Source organism: Lontra canadensis, unplaced genomic scaffold, assembly GCF_010015895.1.
Source record: "Lontra canadensis isolate GAN:19392208 unplaced genomic scaffold, GSC_riverotter_1.0 scaffold79, whole genome shotgun sequence".
In the NCBI taxonomy this organism is placed as follows: Eukaryota; Metazoa; Chordata; class Mammalia; order Carnivora; family Mustelidae; genus Lontra; species Lontra canadensis.
Genome location: NW_022631073.1, coordinates 6,352,920 through 6,375,243, shown reverse-complemented (window position 1 = coordinate 6,375,243; position 22,324 = coordinate 6,352,920). Strand labels below are relative to the sequence as shown.

The following is a 22,324-nucleotide window of genomic DNA, read 5'->3' as shown; positions in this document are numbered from 1 at the left end:
CGGAACATATGGGAAACCTATACTTAGCTTGTCATTTCAAGCCCTTCCTCCCCCACACCCAGTCCCCCCCCCAGAAGTCCTCAATATGGTACCAATTCTGTAGGTTAAAAAAAATATTCAATTGGGTGATGTGTCCTTTGGTCGTGACCCATAGGACAGCAGCGCTGTGCCCCGCCATCTGATTGGAGTTGCGGTTGAACGCTGAACTGCCAAGCAGACATCGTCCCTGGGATGGCTCTCCCGGCCACGGCAGGAGCGACGCAGCCAAGACAACCGAGTCTGGTGCACAGTCTCCAGGACAGGCACGGCTTGGGCCAAAGACAGCTCCAAAATGTGCAGAACAAAGAGACGGCACAAGGCGATCTTTAGAAATAGTCGTAAATGTCAAAATAGACCAAATGAGAATGTGTTCTTCTGCCTAAAAATAGGCAGTGTTTCAGAGCCGGCTTCACACAGGCAATCCCCACTCTGCTCTTTCAACTCCGATATTTAAGGGTCTTCGATCTGGGTTTTTATAAATGAGAAACCCAGTCATTCTGCACATGCTTACCACATGCACAGTAAGTAACTGCATCTCCCCGATCTGCTTCTAGAATGGATACTAGGCAGCATCTCTCCAAAAGAGTATTACTGAGCCGTCAGCTGTTCTTTTAGTGTCTCAGTCATTTCTAGGATGGCACAAGTCCAAGTCTCATTCGTTAAAACAGAAGAAATCTATAAACACCTGCATGTAATTGATTAGTAAGTTGGGGTTTCTTTAACTGCCTGTTTATTCCTCTGTTCGAAACAACACACTCAAACAAAGAACCAACAACAGCAAATCATTGACATTGTGCCAAGTTATTAGAGACTTTTATTTCTGTAAAGTGGGTTATTTTATTGCGGGGGGGGGGGGATCAGCCTAAGTTCCTGAGGGCTCCCCTTCCATTCAAGTGCTCTGTCCTTTTGTTCTTGGTTCACTGGATTGAGAACAAACTGTGAGGTGTGAGGTCGTTGGACATTGGTGTTTACTTTTTATGTAGAAAACAAAGAGAGAAATCAGGGTTTAAGGGCAAGTTATCTCATTTGTGTTTTTGCTGATGGTAAACATAGCGTCCACTCTTCCATCCCAAGAGGAGAGGCTGATCTTTCCCCATCCCCTCATCCCACCTTCACATACTTGCAGATTTAGTTCTGCACACCTTGTTGGGAGTTTTGTGAATTTAATCCGTAGGGTGTTGAATGTTGGGTCACTCCTGTTGCAGATTGTTGGTGTTTGGGCAGAGAGAGGGGAGGCGAAGCAGAGGTGAGGTAAGTGAGGGTTTGGGCAGGATGGGTTGGGGAGAAGGTACTGGGAGCAGACAGGGAAATGGGAGGGAATGGACCTGGGGAGACCTGCATTCCTATAAGTCAGAGAGTCAGAGACTGATCTGCAAAGAACAGATAACCCTGTGTGTTGGGGCAGGGACCTGAGAGTCGTGCCCTGGGCGAGCCCCAAAAGATTTCCAAGCATTCAAGCACTCGGAATGTCTGAATGAGGTGGGGGGTGCCAGGAAGCAGGACTGGACACCGAAAGCAGCTCAGATGTCATCAAATCTGACATAAGGCATTTGATTAAAACAAGCCAAAACCAAAAAAAGCATCTCTTTGAAACTGGGGACAGGAAGGAGCATCCACACAGAATCCCTCCAAACAGGAAAGGTAAATAGAAACCTCGCTGAGGACTGATTTAATGTGTATAAAATGTCACGGGCTAGTCTCTCCATTTTAGTGTGTCATTTTTTTAAAAATCAGGGAATATAAAAACAATTTGTAAAGGCTGCGATAGGAATTACTAGGACTCCACTGTCTCCTTGCGATCTTTCTCCTAAGATCTGAAGGTCCTCAACAGGGAATGGTGCCGGAGGCGGCGCCCAGGGTGAACCCCGGCCCCCGGCCCCCAAGATGGGGAGTAATGACCATGACCTCGAAACCAACAGGAAGGGTTGGGAATATTTGGTTTGCCAAACATCGTGTGCTCTTCAGGGTAAAAAATTGTTATTCACGTGACTGCCCTGATGTGAAATCATGTATCGTAGAATAAAAGCCAACATTTGAGGTTTTTAGAATTACTCCTCACAAATTACAGTTGAGATGCACTGAGCGTGCCTTTTACATGGTATCACCGGTATAAACGGGACACATGCGCCTTGAAATGAGAGCGCGGAGAAACACGGGATGAAGAAAAGGGACGTCGCCGGAAGGTACAGAGACTGGTCTGAAGAGAACTTTGAGGACTTTCACTCACAACCTTTAGTGCCTGTTTCTGAGGTGTGGAAGACACTTCCAGCTGGCTGGGAGAGGCAGCATTAAATAATATTGGCTTACATGTTAAGAAAATTGTTTCTTTTCCTATTTATAAGCCTTCTGTTTAGGTTGTGGAGAAAGCCTTGGGTTCAGTGACTATGTGTTTAATGCCTCTGAGGGCAGACCTCAGACACGAAGTCTTGAGGGGAGAACGATGTTTGGCTGGAAATTCATCACATCAGATTGGGGTTTTCTCCCCCCCCCCAATGTGATTACCTTTAGATGACTTTGTATCTATGACAAATTATTCCGATTTTCTAAAAGATGGAAGACAGGGTCCAAGTGTGCACATCAGGGCAGCAAATGTGGTAACCAGTCCAAGGAGAGAGTGGGTTTGTGAAGAGGTGGGGCCCCAGGACACTTGACCGGATTCTTTATAGAGATTCTCTGCCAGAGACGGGGACCATCACATTCTCTGTGCCAGGCAGCGAACTGGATCTGTGTCAGGGCCAAGGCAAGAGGAGAGGGAGTAGTTAGGGGTCAGGGCAGTACCCCCGGAAGATGACAGTAGACAAGCTGGGAACCCTCCCCAGAAAGAGAACTGGTGCCATGTCCCAGGCAGTGCAAACTGCCACTCACCCGTCCTCAGGCTGACGGTGTGAGGACGTCCACACCACTCACAGATAAGTGAGCAAGGATCCTTACAACGCGAGCATAAAACCAAAAATCACCAAATGTTTGCACCATGCTAGAAATACATACAGCAATGCCTGAGAAACAAAGTGAATGGACAAAAATAATAAGATGTTAGAATTAGCAAAATTATTATTGGACAGAATTAAATATTCCATCCACTAATAAGACCTGAATAGAGACTCTGGAAGTTAAAATGTTGTCAGTAGCTTGGCAGAATAACAGAATGGACCCACTGAAGAATCAGTGAGCAAACCGGAAGGCGAAGTATAGGGCTTCTCCCAGCAATGGGTGTGAACAGACAAGCAGATGGAAAATATAAAGGAATACTTCAGAGTTGAGAAAGATAGGTCCAGATATTTACATACCTATATAAGTAGTATTCTAGAGGAAAAGGAGAAAGGGAGTAGAGAAAATAATCAAAGAAATAGTTAAAGAAAATTTTCTATGACTTCTAAAAAAAAGTAAAAAAAAAAAAAAAAAAGCCCTAGGATTTAAAAAGTGAAATAGCTCACCCAGTTCTCAAGGGTGCGTATCACATTAATGCTAGACTAGCGCAGCCAGTTAACAAGCTATATATAATTATTTTTTTGTAGCTAGCAAAAGAGGCTACTCACAAAGAAATACACACACACACACACACACACACAAGTGCACATACTGGTAAAATCTGAATAAAGTCTATGGATTTAACATAAGTTTCCTGTATTTGTTATTCAGGGTGGGCTGAAGCCCAGGATGAGGCCCTTGACACTCACTCTTGTGTAATCCCCTGCCCTTGAGTGTGAGCAGCACCTGTGAACTTGATTCCATATCATTCCCATTATTCTGCCATGTTATTGAGAAAAAGGGACTTGTCCAGGTGCAATTAAGAATCCAAATCAATTGACCTTAAGATACAGAGATTGTCCTTCTGCCACGTGAACCCTCACCAAACACTAAATCTGTCCCACCATGATCTTGGGACTCCCCAGCCCTCCAGAACTATGAGAAATAAAGGTTTGCTGTTAACAAGCAAATACAAATATATATGGATGTTAAACTGGGTGGATCTGGGGCATCTGGGTGACTCCATTGGTGAAGCATCTGCCTTCAGCTCATGTCACCATCCCAGGGTACTGAGATGGAGCTCCAGTTCGAGCTGTCTGCTCCATGGGGAGCCTGCTTCTCCCTCCCCCTCTGCTAATCCCCCTGCTTGTGCTGACTCTGTCAAATAAATAAGATCTTAAAACAACCACCACCACCACCACTTGTGTGGGTCTGATCTAATTGTGTGATCCCATTAAAAACACCAAACAAACAATAACAACAGAGTTTTCCTAGTGAGAGACATCCCAAAAGGAAGAGAGATTTAAACTCCATTGATGACTTTGAAGCCAGACAAGGTGATACAGCATGTCAAGCAGCAACTTCCAGGAGCTAACAATGGCCTGTGGCTAACAGCCCACAGGGAACAGGCATCTAGGTCCTACAAGCACAAGGAACTGAGTTGGGGCACAACCACATGGGCTTGAAGAAGACCCCAGGCTTCACTACACCTCATTTTAGCCTGTGAGACTCTAAGCAGAGAGTCCAGCCAGTGTGCCCAGAACCATGAGCTAATACATGGATGTTGTTTTGAGCCACTACATTTATGGCAACTTGCTATAAGCAACAGAAAATGAATATACTGTTGTACCATAACTATGCCAAATATTATCATTAGGGAAAACTGGGTAAAAGGGACACAGAATCTCTCTGTACTACTTTTTTTTCACAATTTGCTACGAAGCTATAGTTCTTTCAAAATAATTTTTTTAAAGATTTTATTCATTCATTTGAGAGAGAGAAAGAGCACAAGCAGGGGGAACAGCAGGCAGAGGAAGAAGCAGGCTCCACCCTGAGCAGGCAGCCCATCGTGGGGGCTCGATCCCAGGACCCAGAGATCATGACCTGAGCTGAAGGCAGACACTTAACCATTTGAGCCATCCAGGCTCCCCCAAAATAAATTTTTTTAAAAGAGGGATTACAAATCCTTTTTGAATATCCCCTAGAACATTTGCAAATACTGACCTTGTGTTAAGCCACAACATTTTTAAATTTTCATTAAGTAGGAATTATACAGATTTTAATTATTGACCACAGTGCAAAAACTAATCAATTAATAACATATAGATGATGAAAACTAACAAAAGAATAAATTAGAAAATTTCCTTCTTAATAATTCTTGGATTAAAAAAAGAAAATTACAAGCCACTTTAAAATGAACATTCTTTCCTGCTTTGTCAAAGCTTAATTGAACATATAGTTGTGGGTTCATTTCTGGGATTTTTATTCTGTTCCACTGATCTATGTGTTGAGAGGGAAACCGAGAAACAGACTTTTTTTTTCAGATTTTATTTATTTATTTGAAAGAGATTATTTATTTAACATGACAGAGAGATCACGAGCGGTAAAGAGGGTCAGAGGGAGAAGCAGACTCCCCATTGAGCAGGAAGCCTGGGACCCTTAGATCATGACCTGAGCTGAAGGTAGATGCTTAACTGACTGAGCCACCCAGGTGCCTCAAGAAACAGACTCTTAACTCTGGAACACATACTGATGGTTACCAGGGGGGACAGGTGAGATAGGGGATGGGGATGAAGGAGGACACTTGTGATGAACACCAGGTGATGTACAGAAGGCTTGAATCAACATATTGTACACCTGAAACCAATATTACACTACATGCATGTAAGGTTTTATAGGCAGGATAAACATCACACCAGGTGAGGTGGGCACAAGGCAGGATTTACTAAAGGCGTCTCCAGTGAAGTTTCAGGGCTCAGGAAGAGGGGAGCCAGGAAAGTTGCACTGGGAGGAGGTGGGCACCCTTGGGCGACGTTCCTTGACTCTGGAAAGCGGAGTCGGGGAAGTTGAGCTGGGAGGGAGTCGACCGGGTCTTTTATAGGGCCAAGGCAGGGCGTGGGCTCACATCCATACATGGTAGGGTATTTGGTGATGGGAGGGTATGGGGTGGGGGGTCCTGATACTTCTGTTTCCTGCATAGGTATCAGGTTACCTATGGAGACATGACCTGGGCATACATCCTTTTGGCGGGAGAGTCAAGGGTTAAGGAAAGGGTAATGGGGAGGCTGGAAGATGGCGGGACCCACGGTCATTTCTATTGTTCCTCCTGCACTCCCAGAGCCACTGACCCAACAATGCACACTAACTGGAATTTAAATTAAAACTTTTAAAAAAGGGGGAAAATAATAAAAATAAAATAAACAGTATGTACAGAAGCATAGTGTATCTACAGAATGGCCTTTGGAAGAAACAGCCTTACCTACATTCTCAAGAAAACAGGAAAGGCTGCAAATAAATGAGTTATATTTTCACCTTGAGAAGCCATAAAGAAATAAAAACAAGCCCAAGAACAGAATACATGAACAAGAAAGCATGAATTAGTAAGATCAAAAGCAAACAATGGCAACAAAAATGTAGATTTAGTAAAGAGAGCAAAGACATGTGAACAACATTTAACATGTCAAAGGACAGGACATAACTTTAAAGAGAATAACTGAATGAAATATCCCAAATTCAAAAATCAGTACAAAACAGGCAATTTCCTCTATAAATAATAGTAACCAAAATTAGATGGGGCACCTGGCTGGCTTAATGGGAGGAGCATGCAACTCTTGATCTCGGAGTTGTGAGTTAGAGTCCCATAGTGAGTGTAGAGATTACTGAATAAATAAATAAATAAATAAATGTGACCAAAATTAGAGAAATGAAAAAAAAATAGAAGATACAGATTAATTTTCATAAAACACATTGAGAAGATGTTCAAAGATCTGTACCTGAAAACTGCACCAGGCCCAGGAGATTTCATGGCAAATTCTATAGATATTTGCAATTTACACATGCAGTGTCAGAGCACAGTAAAAACAGATTTTAGAGGAGGGCCTGGGTGGCTTTCATCAGTTGAGCCTCAAACACTTGCTTTTGGCTCAGGTCATGGTCTCGAGGTCATGATTCAGGGCCTGTGCATTGGGCTCTGCTCTCAGCTCTAAGTCTACTTGTACCTTTCCTTTACCCTCTGCTCCTCCACCTGCTCCCACACACACACTCTCCCTCTCTCCCAAATAAATAAATAAATAAATAAAATCTTTTTAAAAAGTAGACTTTAGGGACACCGAGGGTGGTGCAGTCTGTTAAGCATTGAACTCTAGGTTTCAGCTCAGGTTGTGATCTCAGGGTTGCAAGACTGAGTCCCATGACTGGCTCTGTGCCCAACACGGAGTCTGTTTAAGACGCTCTCTCCCTCTCCTTCTGCCCCTTCCCCCGTGCTCTCTCTCTAAAATAAACGAATCTTTTTATACAATAGATTTTAAGATCCTTTAATAATTTGCATATCAAGGCAAGAGAATAATACATCAAAAGAATAATACATCATATCATAACCAACTAAAGTTTGTCCCTTAGAATGTCAGAATGGATCAACATTAGGAAATCCATTAATATACTTTACTACATTCACAGATTAATACTGAAAATGTACATGATCATCTCTATAACTGCCAAACGTCATGGGCTAAAATGTCACCCCACATATTAACAATAAGAACTACAACAAATCTTAATTTCATAATTCAAATTAAAGGGGTCCTAAGCAAGGCATAAAATCCAGAAGCCATTAAATAGGAGATTCATACATTTTACTACATGAAAATACACACAGAACTAAAAACGTGGTGTACACCACACCTATGTAAGATGTTAACAATGGGGGGAACCATGGGGAGTGATGAATGAGGGGAAAGGAGGGAGATGGAAACGGTACTTCCCATTCAGTTTTCCTATAAACCTAAAATTGCTCTAAGAAATATAGTCTGTTAATTTAAAATACATATATGACAACAAAGAGGGACTAACCAACATTTGATACAAAGCCTTAACATCTTAATATATCAAGAAATCATGCAAATAATGGAAGAATGAGACAAATGAACCAATGGAAAAATTCGTGAAAGATACATATAAACATTTCACAGCAAGAGAAACACAAATGGCTTTTCAATAACAACACACACAATGAAAGAGATGCAAATTGAAATACGATACCATTTTTTTAGCTAACAGATTGGTAAATATAAAAAAATTTGTTAATGCCCCAGTGTGGGGAAATAGCTTTCATATCTCGTATCTTGTTGGCAAAGCTAAGTTGGAGCACAGCCCCTTTTAGGAAATTTGATCTTAAATTTTTTTTTATCTTTTTATTTATTATTTATTTATTTATTTTGGTTTGACAGACAGCGATCACAAGGAGACAGAAAGGCAGGCAGAGAGAGAGAGGGAGAAGCAGGCTCCCTGCTGAGCAGAGAGCCCGATGCGGGGCTTGATCCCAGGACCCTGAGATCATGACTTGAGCTGAAGGCAGAGGCTTAACCCACTGAGCCACCCAGGCACCCCTTAAATTTTTTTTAATTTAATATAAACTAAAATTGGAAATCCACATATTCTTTGGTTGAACTAGTTTATTTCCATGAGTTTTACCATATAGAAATGCTTGTAGATGGAGGCAAATGTTTATCTATACAGATGTTTAGAGGAGGAAAAGACAGAAACCTGCATAAAAATGGCCATCAGAAGATTCCAGGACCATGGCACATCCGTGTAATGAACCACTAGACAACTGTGTTTTCAAAAAAAGATTTTTAAGTACTGATAAGGAACAACTTTGAACCTTCAAAGATACATTTGTAAGTGTAGTTGGTAGTGGAGCAGTGGAAAGGCAACAGTGGAATGGTGTCTACCATTGGTGTTTGTTAAAGGGTGTGTGTGTGTGTGTGAGAGAGAGAGAGAGAGAGAGAATGAATCTATACAGATTACCTGGGAAAAGATGTACATTAAAAAGTGTCAGTCAGTAGGGCTGGCGCTGGGAGAAAAAATGGGGACTGGAGTCAGAGATACCAGAAAAACCATTTTCACTCCTTAATTTTTTTTTCCCATGTACATACATTACATGGACTTTACAAAGTAACTTAGAGAAAAACAAGAAACAAAGAATAAGAGATCACTCTTAACTGGATAAAGATTACCTATCTAAAACCTACGGCAATAGTCAAACTTGAGAACAACACATTCGAAACAGCCTTGTTACTTTCAGAAATAAGGATATGCGCCATCTGTGCCAGTATTCAAAATGTATCTGATGCAATAAAATGAGGGTGATGTATAAACATGAAAAATGAGACAAACAATCCTTTTTGCAAATGATATAATCATCTGCATAGAAAATCCAAAAAAAAAATCCACTGAAAAATTACTAGAACTTTATTTTTATTTTTTTGGAAATTTATTATTACAAGTTTAGCCAGGTGTCAAAAACTAGATTCCCACACAGAAGTCAATAGCTTTTGTACACATCAGTCAAAATCAACCTAACAGTGTAACTTAAAAAAAAAATCATAATAGCCACAGAAGTTCAAAATATGCAGGAATGAACATAGAAAAGAAACATGCCAGAACCATGTGAAGAAAACTCTAAAACTTTATAAAAGAACATAAAACAAGATTTGAATAAATGGTGAGATTCACTGTCGCATAAGGATATCAATTCTCCTATAAACTATTTTCTAAATTTGGGGAGATTTCTATCAAATTACCAGTGGATTTACTTGACAAGCTTATTCTAAAATTCATCTTTAGGAAAAATATCTGAATACAGATATAAAATGTTGGTATTGAGTGCTGGTGACACTGGTAAGTTTATAGGAGTGTGATACAAAGGACCATTGAGTGGGAAAAGACGCTCCTCCAATAATCAGAGAAATGCAAAATAAGAAAATAAGTAACATGTTTTTGTCCTTATATATCCTTAAATATCTAAAAGTTAATTTGAGGGACACTTAGGTGGCTCAGTAGGTTAAGTCTCCGACTCTTGACTTCAGCTCAGGTCATGATCTCAGGGTTGTGAGATCAAGCCCTGCATTGGGCCCTGTGCTGGGCATGGAGCCTGCTTAAGATTCTCTCTCTCCCTCCACCCATCTCCAGCCCCTCATTCTCTCCCTTTCTCTAAATAAATAAATAAATAAATGATGATTTGAGGAGGGACAAACTGAAATGCACAGATACCATTGGTAGGAGGCTAATCACTTTACTCTAAGGTAATTTGGGAGTATTTATTAAAACTTCAACTGTGCATCTCATCAATCTGGCACTGACAGGGTAACTTCTCAGATTCTACTCCTGAGGAACATACAAACATGCATTCAAAGAGATTGATCAAAATGTTCTTGTGGCACCAGGTCAGACAGCAAAAAGTGGAAGCAATTCAAACGCTCCCTAGGAAGATAATGTCTAAACACATGGTGCATCCGTTTCAGGGAATGCAGTGCAGCCGTTTGAAAACCAAACCAGTCTATTCATACTGACACGGTAAGAACTCCTAGGATACATTGTTAGATATCAAAGGAAGTTTTAGCACACCATGGGCTGTGGAACAGTTTATGTTCAAAATTTATATGGAGTGATACATATGTATATGATTCTAAGTGCACAGAATAAAAACAAAAGGTTAACTTACTTCTGGGGACAAGACAAAGATTGCAGATGTGATGAAATCAAGGGGAACTCCTGGTACCTCTGTGTTGTTAGGACTTTCAGCAGGAAAATGTGATCCTATATCAATTACAGAATTTTTTAAACTCCCCCCGGAAGGTAACGTGGCAATTTTAAAGTTCATTTTAATATATTTTTCGCTTAAAGTACTTTTCATTGCAAGTGTATGTATCTTCACATATCTTTATTTTTATAAGAACTTGAATGTTTTCAACTTTACTAAAAAACCAGAAATATGTTAAAGTGGGGAGTGGTAACATAATGTGTAGCTTTTCTGGTTTCTCAATATAAAGACTTTCATCTCTGTGTTATCACAGCAAGAATATTTCACCTCTGCATTAAGACATGTACAATCTCTAATCTCTAATTTAAACAAATCCTATGTCAACTAGTAGGGCTGAACCAGAAAACAAATGTTCAGTGTGATACCATAACCATAAAACTCATCCATAACCTTCTGGAAGGATTAGGGCTCCAGTGAAGAACCAACATTTTTGTCAATAGCAAACTTTACTTTTGGAGTCTTTTTCAAAAACTCTGTATAGCTTTTCCGAGGAATAAATTTAAAAGACTTCCATATCTCATTATAATGTCTTGGGAAGCGTCTGAAAATTGGGAGCACCACAACTTCTCGATAGACATATGATATCTGGTTATTTGAAAAGCCGTCAAGACAAGATGGAATATGGTCACACGCCCAGAGATTGAAATTTCTTGAAGCATGTTGCCTTTTCTCTGGGGAGATCTTCCTCCGTCCCAGGCCCTGGGAAAGAATTATAAAAAGATTAGGAGAAAAATATTCAAGGTCACAAGTTCTGGGGTCTTCAGTGAAACCAGTTACATGGCATCTTAGCCTTAACGCACAGTATGGCAACCACTACAAGAGGTATATCCTTTACCTACTTGCTAAGTGTTGTACATCAACAGTACGCTGGAGGCATTTTGTTAACGATTCTTGCCGTCTTCTACTTCCACCAAAGGGACTGGTCTTCCGGAGACACGGAAGGGGGAGCCAGAGAGACCACAGCTGGAAACAGCCTATTAGCCAGCCTGGGCTCCTGGGCACCCTGGGCAGGTTCTCTGCACCCAGGTGGCTCCTCCATGAATCTGCCCCTGGTAGCATCCCAGCATTCAATGGGGTAGATGGTTCTCCCTCTAAGAAGTCCACAGAAGCTGGATTCTTTCCCGAGAAGGAAGCAACACCTTTGGGGATCTGCCCACAGCCTTCCTCATTAACACTCAGGACCTCCCACATGAACCTGAGAACAGCTCTGTACTCAGAATTGGGCTTTAGATCTGATCATGATTAGGAGACAACACTGTGCTCAGACAAAAGACAAGGAGAAAAGACACTTTAGATTACCCAGACTTTACATTACAGAGCACCCTAGACTCACAATGGAGCAATATCCGATAATTCCACGGTAAACAGAAAAAAATTGCAAGTTAGGAACTGTCTGTAGCAAAGTGAGTTTGTCTTTTCATAAGGACCGGTATCATTCCAAGTGGCAGCAGGTGGCAGGCCCAATTAGGGTAATTTGAAGAGAGTTTAGTAATGGGACTATCTGTGGGGTCCCCCACTGGGACAGTAAAGAGGCTCCAGGTCCAAGGGGCTTGAGAGGAAATGTAGTCCCCACAGATCAGCCCCTGGTGCCAGGGGAGAGAGAAAGGGGGAGACTGGCTCTGGAGGCACAGACAGAAGGTGTTGCCCAAGCACCTTTCTAAAAATGTACCTGCAGATACTCCAGAAAAAAATTAAAACCAGATAAAAGAGACAAAATGAATAGAAAAAGAGCTACAAAGAAAGGAACAAGTAAAGCTTGTAATTAAGTCTAACTACTTACTGATAATGTGACTATGAAATATATTGAAACTTCAAGTAAGAATCCACAGAAAGAAAGGAAAGAAGGGGAGAAAGAGAGAGATAGAAACAAATCTGGAATTGAAATCCCAGGATTTCAGCTTGACTGCTTTTAACCCCAAGAGGTGCCACTTAACATGAGCCCATGAAAATGACACCTTCATGACTGGGAAAGCACATGCTGGCTTTCAGCACAAGAACATCTAGAGAGGAAAGTGAAGGAGGTCAGTACACTGAAGAACTTGCCTTATTCTGGAGGGAAAACCTATAGATATTAAAATTCATATTCATAGAGTAATAGTGTCAATGAATTTCTTAAATATTTACATTTAAGGGTAACCACTAGTAAACAAGAGAAGTCAGGGTGAGCAAATAAATTCAATCTAACAAAGTCAGGAGAGGGAAGAGAAAAAAACAAGAAACAACATGCGAATGTGGTAAATAGGAAACATAAAATGAAATAGCAGAAATAAAACCCAAAACACAAATTATATCAATGTGAATGGGTGAAATTTTCATACAAAGAAACCATGACTCTTGGATTTTTTTTAAAACCATGCTCTATTTTATTTATGATTAAAAAAAAGAAAAGCAACACCAAATGACTAAAAAGTATAAGGACAAAAGAATAAACCATAATGAAAGTAATGACTATTATCAAAAAGAAAACAATAGTGGCAAAGCTAATATTGCAATCTAGAATTCATGGGTAAAAACAATAAGGTATGTAAAGAGAGATACTTCATTTTGATAAATAATAAAAGCCACCAAGAAAATAAAATCCTCATGAATTTTTATGCAGAAAGATATGGCATTAAACTATATAAGGCAAGGGGCGCCTGGGTGGATCAGTGGGTTAAGCCTCTGCCTTCGGCTCAGGTCATGATCCCAGGGTCCTGGGATCGAGCCCCACATCAAGCTCTCTGCTTAGCAGAGAGCCTGCTTCTCCCTCTCTCTCTCTGCCTGCATCTCTGCCTACTTGTGATGTCTGTCTGTCAAATAAATAAATAAAATCTTTAAAAAAAAACTATATAAGGCAAAAAGAATTCAGAAATTCAAGAATAATCTTAGAAGGGAAAATTGACAGATAAAAACAAAAACGAAGAAAAGGTTGGGTGGCTCAGTGGGTTAAGCCTCTGCCTTTGGCTTAGGTCATGATCCTAGGGTCCTGGGATCGAGCCCCACATCAGACTCTCTGCTCAGCAGGCAACCTGCTTCCTCCTCTCTCTCTGCCTGCCTCTCTGCCTACTTGTGATCTCGGTCTGTCAAATAAATAAATAAATAATCTTAAAAAAAAAAAAAAAGAAAAAAAAAGGCTATGAAGGATTTGAGTAACAAAATTAAGACTTTAATTAATAAAATGAAGAACTTTGTAATCAACAGATGGGAAATATATGTTCTTTTTAAACACCCATGAAACACTTATTAAAATTAATCAGGTATAAGATAACAAAGATAGTCTTTATAATTCAGAATCCATATGCTATAAAAATTTAACCCATTGAATTAGATATTAGCAACAAAAGATGATCTCAAAAAATTCTAACCATGCAGAAAATTCAAAACATTCTTCTAAATTGTTTTTAGAATTAAAAATTAAATCATAGACTATTTGAAAGCAATTAACAACAAAACTTTAATTAGTAAAACCGTTGGGATGTAGCCAAAGCAATAACCTGAGGAATATTCATAGTTTTAATAAGCTTATTAACAAAAACACTTGCAAGTATATGAACTAAACATGCAACCAAAAAAGATTAAAAAGAACAGCAAAATAAGAGTATTTTAGGAGTTGTTACACCAATAAATTTGAAAAGAAATAGATGAATTTTAGGTAAACACGTATCAGCAAAATCTACATGAGAAGAAATCAGTAGAATAGATTAATAATCAACAGAGAAATGGAAAGGGTAAAACAGTAAAAAAACAAACAAACAAAAAAACTTACTCAAAAAAAGTATTAAATCCAAATAATTTCATGGGCAAATTCTATCTAACTTCCTTAAACTGAAAGTTCACATTTTATCTAAACTATTCCTAAATGTAGAGAACGTTGGAAAGCTTCCAGTGTTTTCTGTGAAACTAACATAGCTCTGACAAAATATTTGTGGTACAGTCCTGTTTATCACATTAACAAGATACACACTTTTATATATATGTTTGCATGTAGATTGCAAAAGTTCTCCAATTTTACCCACCAAACCGTTATTGGTGAGCCGTCAAGATGGCATTATGAGGAGGAAAAGTAAGAGTGCAAGTTTTTTTTTCAATTGTATTTAATTCTGTACTGTTTGAAAGTTGTAAAGGACATACGTTACTTTGACGGTTTAGAAAACCATTTTAAGCCCTCATATATTCATATATTAAGCCCTCCATGTAGAGAGGCCGGCAGCATGGATATGCTGGATCTGTATTCAACACTCTGCCAAGGGCAAATCAGAATTTTTAGGTTAAACCACTTCAGCTGAGCTTAGATAAGGCAGCCTAGAAGAAAGAGTGACTTTGGGCAAGTTTTTGGGTTCCTTGTTATCAGGTTCCCCATCTCCAAATTGGGGTCAATAAGAGTAATTAGCCAGCAGTGTTGTCATGACCATTAAATGAGATAGTATGAGATGCTTACATATGGTACATTTTTAATAAATGGTTGTTTTATGTACATCATCCTCATCATGGACGTTCAGATTTGGTAAGAATTCTCGGAAATCACTGGGTCCACCCCTCTACTTCAGATATATTAACCCTGCCCTGTCCAGTTTGATAAGTGCCGGCTACATGTACACTTCAGATGTGGATTTTCCAAATGGAGGGTGACCAATCTGGATTTTAAAGGCTTCATTTAGGGAATGTAAACTAACTCAGAAATAATGTTTATATAGATTACATGTTGAACCAATAATTTGGGGAGTTATGGAGTTAAAGAAAATATATTATGAAAATTATATTTTCATACTAGAAAATTTACAATTTACGTATGCAGCTCACTAGATTTCCACAGCACGGTGCTGTGTTCACCACCACTAACAAGTGCTCTCAGACTCTTCTCTCTCCACTGAGGGCAACTCGCCACTTCTGGGGAAGGACAGCACCAGTGATCGGGAAGTCCTCTGTATTATGTAAGCTCCCCTTCCTCTGAAGGGCATGGGGCTGCCTTGTGGGGCATGGGGCGGCCTACCAGAGACACACAGGCAACCCCTCCTTCAGGACAGATCTTCACAAGAAACTCATGAACGAGACAATTTATGAGAAGACACGTTTTGAAGTAGGAAGTGCGTGCAAACATAGGCAGAAGGACTATGCTTTCTGGTGCAGAAAGTTGCATGGAACTTTGAGAGGTTCATGCATTTTTTTTTAACCTGTTATGAGGCATTAATTTTGACCTGGTTCCAGATTTTGAGGAAAGTCCTCGACCTTCACCGTGCCTCCCAGGGGCACTCCCAGTTGGACTAGTAACTTGGAGAGTAATACTCACCGAGTCCAGGTAGCACCCCGAGCTCTGCAGGCTGTGCCGATTGTCGTGTACAGAGAAGGGGAAGTTATTTACTGCTTGCTGGAAAAGATCGAGGGAGGGGATGAAAAGACTCACATCAGGACCCCAACATGCTTTCGAACCAACACACAGCAGCATGGAAAGAAGACAGGGGAAGCAAAGGGACGTTATGTAAGAGAGAAACCAATCACTGGAAAGAAGCAAATGGCCCAGGGCAGTGAGTTCGTGGGTGTGCGCACCAACTCAAGGCTTTAAAACTCGACTTTATTGGTGACCTTGTGGAAAATCTTAAGAATCCTCTTTCGTTTTTTTATATTCATATTTTTTATTTTATTTTATTTTTTATTAATTATTTTTATTAATGTATAATGTATTAAAGAATCCTCTTTCAAAATACCTTCTTTGGAGGCAAAGAAGGAAAAGCGTATTGGTTCGTGGAATTGAAAGCTGGTAAGGACCTTTGAGGCCATCAAGACCAAACTTCTTCATCTGACCAATAAGGATTCTGATAGACCAGAGCGCCAGCCCAAATAGGCAGTGAGAGTTAGCTAAGGGTGAGGTTCGCACCGGCTTCCCCTTTAGCCCACTCTATGCCCCTGAAGTTGCTCACAAACTGGCCGGGGAGGCAGAATGGGCTCGTTCATGATCTGTGAGCTGTAACCAAAGGTGATGTTCCTTGTCCACAGATGAGCCTAACCTGATTGTCTGGACCAGGAGCGAGTTCCTTCTAAAGATTATTTGGGGTGTCACAGGGACCAGGTTTCAAGGTGGGATGCTACCTGCATTTAGGGAGCAGGGGATGACAAAGGAGTAGTTCCTTCCGAAGAAACGCCAGAATTGCCAGTGGGGCTGCCCCGGTGGAGATCCACAGGGACGGGGGGCCCAGGCCTGCACTCTGGACTCACTCACCTTCTCCCGAACTTTGTAGATTGGTGGTAGCTTCCCCTCCACTTGCCGAGACAAATGTGGGTGGTGGGGCTCCTTTAACATAGCGCTTGTGCTGGATTCTGGTGTCTTCTGTGTTAGTCCAATCTGAGGGAACTGGAAAACCAGCGCATGCTGTGATTAAAACCAGACACACTGTGTCTCAAAGCGAAGTATTGGGGCTTCCTCCGTGATGTGATTAAAATGCCATTTGGGTGCTTCTGGTGTGCAATGGAAATGGCGTAATTTTTGTGATTTTCAAGTATTCTTTCCAAGACAAAAAACACTGTAATGGCCCCAGGTCATCCCTGCCAGCTGTTTCCAGTTACCGGGGCCACCCCCACTGCACCCAAGCCTGGAAATGCTTCCGCCCTGGTAAAGGGGCGTGTGGCCTGTGAGCGCCAGCATGGGCCCCTGAGGAGGCACTCCCTAAATGGGGGCTAAGGGTTCAGCCAGCCTCCTGCACGGGGGAGGTGGTGCTAAAACCCAGTTGAATCTCCACTGAGAAGGTAGAATGGGAGGGGGTGGGAAAAGTCCATGAGGGAAAAATAGGGGATAGGATGCAAAGCATAATAATAAAGATAATTTGGGGAGGTTGCTGGTTTCTCTCCATGAACACGGGGCAAGGAAACAGGTCTGGGCAGTGGGAGGAATTCCCCAGAAGGGCCTCTGCCCACCCAACAGAGAGCTCTGGGCATGGGATGACCTCTCAGAACTGTCCTGAGCAGGGGTGAGGGGCCTGGGCCTTCCTGCCCGCTCATGGATCAGTCACCAAGTGTGGGTTGCTCTAGAAAGAGGGGTGACCTCGAGGAGGCAGCTGCTTTCAGCCAAAGCAGCCCTAGTGTCAGAAAACGGAGGAGGTTCTGGTTGGGGAAGAAGTATAATTTGGTGGTTGGGTCACACACTATAGATCAAAGGTCCTGAGTCCAATCCTGGCTTTCTCTCCTGTAAGGTGAGCCTGATGCAAGACACTGAATTTTCTAAGCCCCCATCTCTTTATCTGTAAAATGGGAATAATAATACTTATTTGACAGGGTAGCTGAGATTAAAAGGGAAAAGGCATGCACCAGAGAGTACCCTATACCTGCTAGCAGATTCTAGCTTTGCTCACAGCTGTCACCTCCCTGTCCCCTCCCCAAACCCCCCATCCACACCTCAGGCCCCTGCTCCCTCCTTTCTGCTGGATTACAAGGAATTTAGCCAACACCGCCATTCTCCCTTGTTCCTTCTCACGTCACAGTCTAACTGTGTATGCAGGTGGCTTCCGTTCACTGCCTGCACGGAGTGTGTTCAGTATGTTACTATTTCTGGAAAAAGGTGGAGACGTTACACCCTACACGTGGTGCCCTTGCTGGGCTCTCCTCACAGCAATGAGAAGCAAGGGGCTAGGTGACACACAGCCACTGAGCCATTCCTTAAACACAGTCCTGAATGGAAAAAAGAAAACCAGAAGGAGACCTATAACCCAACACCATTTCTGTAAATAAAAAATCCATGCACACAAGACAATACCTGATTTACAGAACACATCCAGATGAAAAAACTCCCAGTACACATTTTTGAATGACTACAGGAATGAGGATCAGGGCAGTGAAAAACCACACACCAGTGCCAGGCCAGCACCCGCCCAGAGCCCCAACCAGCGCCCCAACCAGCATCCTAACCAGTGCCCAGGCTCTCCGGGGGACCTGCACAAGGAGGGAGGGAGGAGGAAACCAGGAAGGAGGAAGGCTTTCTTTTCACCATTGTGCTCTACTATTTAAATGTTTCTTAACTAAGTGCAGCATTACATTACTCTTTTCCACAACAAAAATAATTATATCTGTTTCTGATTACGGTTGTAATATATACTCATGGTTTAAAAAGATTCAAACATAGAAACATAAGGAAGCCTTTCTCATACATCCCTGTGGGCATGAACACCCGTGTCTGTGTATGTATGGATGTGTGTAGAGACAGATAATTTTGCATACACAGGGTCATATCATACATGTGGTTTCTAAAGATCATGTATGCCGATTTATTGAAGAGTAACTTTTGATTCCTTTCTCCCCCTCCTTTTGTCGCCCGGCATGACAGTATCCACGGCTGAGTGTTCATGTTCACAAACTCCGACCCCTGCTGACAGGCTTCGATTGGTTTAAAAAGTTGGACCATAAGATGCATACTGTTCTGTGGTTTTTTGCTTTCCCACTTAACAAGGTACCCTAGACATTTTCCCAAGCCAACCTATATATTTCTGACTCATTCAGTGCTATTTTGTAATGTTCTAAAACAATTATTTTTCCAAAGTAAATAAAAAATACAAAGAGCCTCCAGACCCATAACCTTTCCTTGCTCCCTTTCTCCGGTCTGGCTATGTCAACACTCCTGTCTGGGCGGCTATGGAAAATCAGGAGGGGGTGGGAGTCATTCTAGCGTCAGGAATGATCCCTTTCCCCAGTTAAATGACAGCCGACTTGAGTTCATTTGTATGCTGGACGTCTAAGGACTAAATCACTAGGGGGAAGAAAAAGTCTCTAGCATTTTAATTTCACTCTTTTAAAATATATATTTAATGGTGATAACATGATAACTGTGAAATAAACCCTTCTGGTAGATACTGTAACCATGAAATATAGCTTTTTAACTAGTTGGTGGTGAAATTTTTGCTGCGTTCACTCACACAATGACTGCAATATTAAACAGGAAGGGAAGTGTATGAAAAAAGCTTTTCCTGCCCGGCAACAGCCAGATTACAACCAGCAAGGTCAACTGCAAAATGACTGCACCTTTAATGTGGCAATTACTGTCCTCCCCAGTGGGCTGCTGCTGACTCAAAGCCAACGATTTCTTGAATTTTCCCAACTGGCCTGCAAGTTACTTTGGGAAACTTCATGATCAGCACTATTCTTTTTATGCTCTGAGGTGCTGGCAACAGAAGAGACCCACCCCAAACACTCAAATCAGGCTTTAGGTGGCAATGCCTTTCCCCCTGAGCCCTGGCTCTAGGCACAAGTCCTGGGATCACAATATCTCCCCAAACTCCCTGGCAATAAAATTGACCAGGTGACCCAATGAGATCAAAGAGAAATCTGTAGGGCAGGGCTCTGGGATAGCTTTGTTTCCCCCCCCCCATGAAAAGGGACAGAATTAACCAACAGGAGCCTTCCATCTTTTTGTCCATTGACTTCCCCCTCATTTAACCCCTGAGTCGAACAGTCCCACACCAAGGATGACATGAAAGAAGGCTGAAAAGGACCGGATAACCTCCAAGAGCATCTGTCCCAGCCCCGAACTGCCTCCTCCTGAATTTCTTGTTGCTTGAGAAATACAAACCCTTATTTGGTTCACTGTAGTCAGCTTTTTATGATTCCTGCTCAAACACAGTTGTCGCTGATATTGTAGGTGATAGAGAGGAAGCTACTTAGTCTGAGAAACTTGTACTTTTCTTTTCAAGACTGACTCCTGTTACGTAGTTCATCCTATTTCCCATTTTACTTTGGCTGCCAGGAATCTCAGAACCAAATCTGATGATATTTTATAAATTGCAGTCATGTAAGTCCTATGACTGGTGTACACTACACATCTTCCCAGTCTCAGCCTTTTATGCTTAAATGTATCCAAACTGATTCTGAATTTTTATTTTTTTATGATTTCCTGCTTTATTGTGAATATTTTCTATATGTTACTGTAAATCTTTGAGGAATGAAGCAGGGTATACAAGAAAAAATAGGTGTATATGTATAATATTAATATACAGAATAGTTAACAAGTATTGAGTGGTTACTCTTTTTGTGTGCATCATACTAAGCTCTCTGTTGAATGGTCTCATGGTCCGCACAATAGCCCTATAACCTTAGTACACTATGCTCCCATTTAACAGACAAACAAACTGATTTAAGAGTAAGCTGTTTAGTCAAGATCACATCCAGGTGGGTAAAGTTAGTTTTTGTCGTGTTTTTTTTTTTTCTTTAAGATTTTATTTCTTTTGAGAGAGAGGGAGAAAGAAAGAGTGCACAAACAGAGGGAGGGACTGAGGGAGAAGGAGAAAGACAATCTCCAGCAGACTCTGCACTGAGCGGGGAGCCTGACTCGGACCTCGATCTCATCACCCTGAGACCATGACCTGAGTAGAAACCAAGAGTCAGACACTTAACCAACTGAGCCACCTGAGAACCCCAGAAAGTTAGTTTTTTAAAGCCTTTACACTGAAATGTTCAGAGGTGTTTTCTATTTTTCCTTTCCTTTTTAAACAAAGACTGTTAACTTTTCCACGTATTACAGCTCTAATGCAATCAGTAGGTAAAAAGACAAAGATCCCAGGACCCCTGGAGTTTACATTCTCGGAGTGGGTATAATACAGTGGATTACATAGTATACTGCAAGATAGATGTTATTTTAAAAAGAAGAAGAAGAAGAAGAAGAAGAAGAAGAGGAAGAAGAAGGAGAAGAAGAAGGAGAAGAAGAAAAAGAACACACAGCATTGACGGCTTTGAGGACATTCACGAGAGCGCTGAGTGTTTTACACACAAGAGTTGTTTCATGCAATCCTCCCAAGGAGGCTACGAGGGTCTTATTTCACAGGTGAAGGGACTGAGGTTAGGGAAGTGATTCTTCAAGTGATGCCACATGAAGTAGCAGCAGCAGGGTCTAGACTCAGGTCTGTGACCTTGACCACACCCACGTGGCCTGAGAAAGGCCAGAGAAGCCACCATCTTTCTTACCCATCTTCCGTCCTTATCTAAAGCTGGGTTGAAGCGTCTCCCTTTGGCCATTTTCTGCAGGAAGCGAAGGTGCCTGAGGTCGTCTCCCCGACCTCTTCACTGCCTCAGAAATTCTGTCATCTGGAAGACACTCCCCCCTCCTTGCTCCTGACCTTCAGCCTCTACCAGGAGGGGAGGGTCCAGGGGACCCACTGTTGCCATAGAATCAGAGCTCTCATCACAATGGGGGAGGACGGTGGGGCTTCTAAGCCCTCGGAGGGTTCCTGCCAGGGTACTTACACCTGCTGTTCCCCAAGGTGGAAGGCAGAGAGTCACCGGGTCCCAGCTGCGGAACCCCTTTAACAGGTCAGACAAGTGGGGACAAGACAGCCTGGAGATGGCAGCAGACTTTTATCCCCTCTGAATCCTCGAACTCGTGACATTGAGTAACTATCTGTCCCAACTTCTTAGTTTCCAGAGAAGTGAACTGAATCCAGGCAGGAGATGACCTTCTCCTCGGCGGGATTGCGATACCCAGGCCCCAGGGCTCCCTCACTGTCCCAGCTCAGATCTCCATCCTGAGGGCCCCTGCTGCTTGTTCACCTTAGGACACACCACTGAGGCCACGAGGAAGCAACCGTCATGAGCAATCGTGAAACACTGGGTGCTGGACTGAACTGAATACTTTCATGTGTTTTTGTCCTATTTACGCCACACAAGCACCTTTGGCATTTACAAATGAGGAAACAAGGGCCATGCAGCCAACGGAGTTGGCACCGGGTCGCAGGACGGCTCCAGAGCTCACGAGCCTTCCCCAGGGCCAGC

General features: G+C 42.0%; 1 protein-coding gene across 1 annotated transcript; it reads right to left on the bottom strand.

Moving 5' to 3' along the window:
- Nucleotides 1–10,986: 10,986 nt before the first annotated feature.
- On the bottom strand, nucleotides 10,987–21,705 carry TEX36 (testis expressed 36). Its single transcript, XM_032882204.1, has 4 exons — nucleotides 21,521–21,705; nucleotides 16,800–16,931; nucleotides 15,873–15,950; nucleotides 10,987–11,305 (listed from the first exon to the last, which is right to left on the bottom strand). The coding sequence occupies exons 1-4, from the start codon at nucleotides 21,569–21,571 to the stop codon at nucleotides 11,009–11,011; spliced, it is 558 nt and encodes a 185-aa protein (XP_032738095.1). The 5' UTR covers nucleotides 21,572–21,705; the 3' UTR covers nucleotides 10,987–11,008.
- Nucleotides 21,706–22,324: the final 619 nt, after the last annotated feature.

What these genes read in the sequence shown, in the direction of transcription:
- TEX36 (XM_032882204.1), bottom strand. Translation starts at nt 21,571, where the DNA reads ATGGCCAAAGGGAGACGCTTCAACCCAGCTTTAGATAAGGACGGAAGA. An exon ending in TCTACAAAGTTCGGGAGAAG is followed by an intron (nt 15,951 to 16,799) that starts GTGAGTGAGTCC and finishes GATCTTTTCCAG; the next exon opens with CAAGCAGTAAATAACTTCCC. An exon ending in CGGGGTGCTACCTGGACTCG is followed by an intron (nt 11,306 to 15,872) that starts GTGAGTATTACT and finishes ATTCTTTCCCAG; the next exon opens with GGCCTGGGACGGAGGAAGAT.